This window comes from Hemibagrus wyckioides, linkage group LG29, assembly GCF_019097595.1.
Source record: "Hemibagrus wyckioides isolate EC202008001 linkage group LG29, SWU_Hwy_1.0, whole genome shotgun sequence".
Taxonomy (NCBI): Eukaryota; Metazoa; Chordata; class Actinopteri; order Siluriformes; family Bagridae; genus Hemibagrus; species Hemibagrus wyckioides.
The window spans coordinates 9527337-9529836 of record NC_080738.1 but is presented as its reverse complement, the minus strand read 5'-3'; the positions used below and the strand labels follow the sequence as shown (position 1 = coordinate 9529836).

The window sequence follows — 2500 nt, the reverse complement described above, 5'->3', positions numbered from 1 at the left end:
GTGTGTGCGCGTGTGTGTGTCTATTCATAGAGCACCTGCAGGAGGGGAGCTTGTGCTAATGTTAGTTGGGGCAGACAAAATTAGCTGATGCTGTGCTAGCTAGAATAAGATCAATCTACCTACACATCTTTTTCATTTTGTTAGGAGGAGATTCATTGGATTTCATAAAAAATCTCAGCAATGATGATTAAATTTAATAGGGACTCAATTATTTTTTATTATTATTTTTGTAAATTGCAAATTGAAGGCTATTTTAAGACTGTTTTTTTTTCTCTCTGCACCAATACAGAACTTTTTCCAGATCATCAGTAATCTACTGGAGGAAGAGAACCGCGAAAAATGGGAAGATGCTCAGCAGGTGAACACAGTGTTCAATCTTTAATCTTAATACAGAAACACTGAATCTTACACCGTATTGATCTACCACCATGATGATATGAGTCTATCCACTATCCAGTGTTTTAGCATTTAGCTTCATTATTGTAACATAACAAGTGGGTTCAGTTTGTGGTGAAGGATCACTGCTCTTACATGTAGTATGCAAATTAACTGGTACATGCGGCATAGCAACTACAAAAAAAGAGCCAGGAGCTGCAGTGTTCACTAAATCCACATGGTGGCAATAGCAGTGCCATGTCCAGTTAAAAGGCTCACTGTCTTTGATGACGCACCATCTCTCTCTTTTTCTGTCTGTCTCTCTCTCTCTCTCTCTCTCTGTGGCTGCAACACACAATCTTAAATGAGCTGCAGGGATTTAAATATTTGATAGTCTTTTGTAAACAGGTTTCAGTTCAGATTTGTAGAAATGTGGTATGAGGGGCAAAGCTTTTCCCTTATAGATATTTGGGTTAATATGAAGCACAGTCAAGCTCAGATTCTCAGCTAATACAAAAAGCAGTCTGCTGTATTTTCATATGGCAGGAGAAGACATTGCTGTCTCTAGGTAATAGTGAACACCTGCATTGCTAAATCAAAGCACTGGAGCAAAAAGTGGCAGGTTCATTAGTTCACTGGCTGCTGGCTTCCTAATCACTGCTTGTTATTAAACATCCACTTGTTAAGGTACATACAAATACATTCAGTGAATACAAATTTGTCACATCTCCCTATATTAGTCATCACCTAAGACTGGGTTTTCATTAAGCTTTAATCTGGATAATAAAATAGAATTGGAAAGATTATGTTTCATTTTGTATCAATCATATTGTGTGCTTTGGTACACATAAATGGTGCTATGCATTATACAAACACTGGAAATCCATCTAGATTCTTCGTCCTTACTTGAGAGGACGTCTGTCTTGGTTATTTCCCCTCACTACATCTTCCTACGGCATATCACCAGCCTTGTTGCCATGGAGATACAAAGATAATGCTTGAGAGAACCAATGGCCTTCTTTTACCATGATCAGACTGATGGTTCTGGCTCAAATCCAAGACCCATGGTTCTGCGCTGCTCTGCGGCATTATACAGTGTCTGACTCTGTGTGTGTTAATTATTGATTGTCATAATTAACTCATTGTGAGCAGAAACACAACCAGCAATTTTTGGCTAGGACACAATAAAGTATATAATACAGGTTCTGTCTCCCATGTAGATTATTTTGGGGAAAAAGCACATTTTTCAATTGACTATAGGCATACCACAATCAACTGGTAGATGATAATCTACTAATTGGATACTAATTGGAATTAATTGACCTGTTCTCAGCCTCTGCCTTGTACCTTGTGCCAAAAAAGCAAAAAGAAAAGACAAAACTGTACATTTATGGTCCAGACCATAAATGGCCCAAGTTGGATTACTGTAAATTTTCAGTGACACTCCACTCACTCTCATGTTTTTTTTCAGATCTATCCAGGTGCAGTGGAGCTGATGCAGGTCATTGAGGAGTTTATACACATTGTTGGCCTCGGCATGAAGGATTTCCACAATGCTTACTTGATGACCGGAAACCTGGGTAAGTCCTTTGAAGAGCCATCAAAATCATGAATTTAAATGATTAGTTAATAAAGAACAGACACTATTTAGACACCATTTTATCAGTGGCAGTGTATTCCAGATTTGCTTAGTCAATCTGAAACAGTTTGTGCTTTGTTTAATGTTTATATCAATGGTCAATTTTGGACAGCTCTTACGGACTCAGTTTGTTACACTTATTCTTCTGAATTTAGTGAAATAATGAATAATAACAATGAAAGAACTGATTACTATTCATCTACTATATTTATGCTGTTATTTTTTTCCATATTTATCCATTCTTTTATCCCAGTTTGAACGATTTTCTCTAAATAATTCCTCAATAACTATATTCAGTGGGGGAAAATAGGCATGTGGAAAATAACACTGAAAGAAACACTTGGGCTGTGATTGCCACAGAGTACCTTTACCTATTCTGTAGTCACAGTTAATTAAATTCATGCACAATTCTGCCAATTCATGAAGAAATTTATGAATTCTACCAAAATATGAAGCCGTTTAAGACAATGTTTTAGGCCAGACAGA

The 2500-nt window shown here is 37.0% G+C and overlaps 1 protein-coding gene across 3 annotated transcripts in view; it reads left to right on the top strand.

Annotated features, from left to right (window-relative positions):
- adgrb3 (adhesion G protein-coupled receptor B3) overlaps nucleotides 1-2500 on the top strand; it is a 151278-nt gene that overhangs the window by 102551 nt on the left and 46227 nt on the right. For all 3 annotated transcript variants that reach the window (XM_058384835.1, XM_058384833.1, XM_058384832.1), the window contains 2 exons: nucleotides 290-358; nucleotides 1847-1955. In XM_058384835.1, the coding sequence (XP_058240818.1) occupies nucleotides 290-358; nucleotides 1847-1955 (178 nt within the window). The remainder of the gene's footprint in view (nucleotides 1-289; nucleotides 359-1846; nucleotides 1956-2500) is intronic.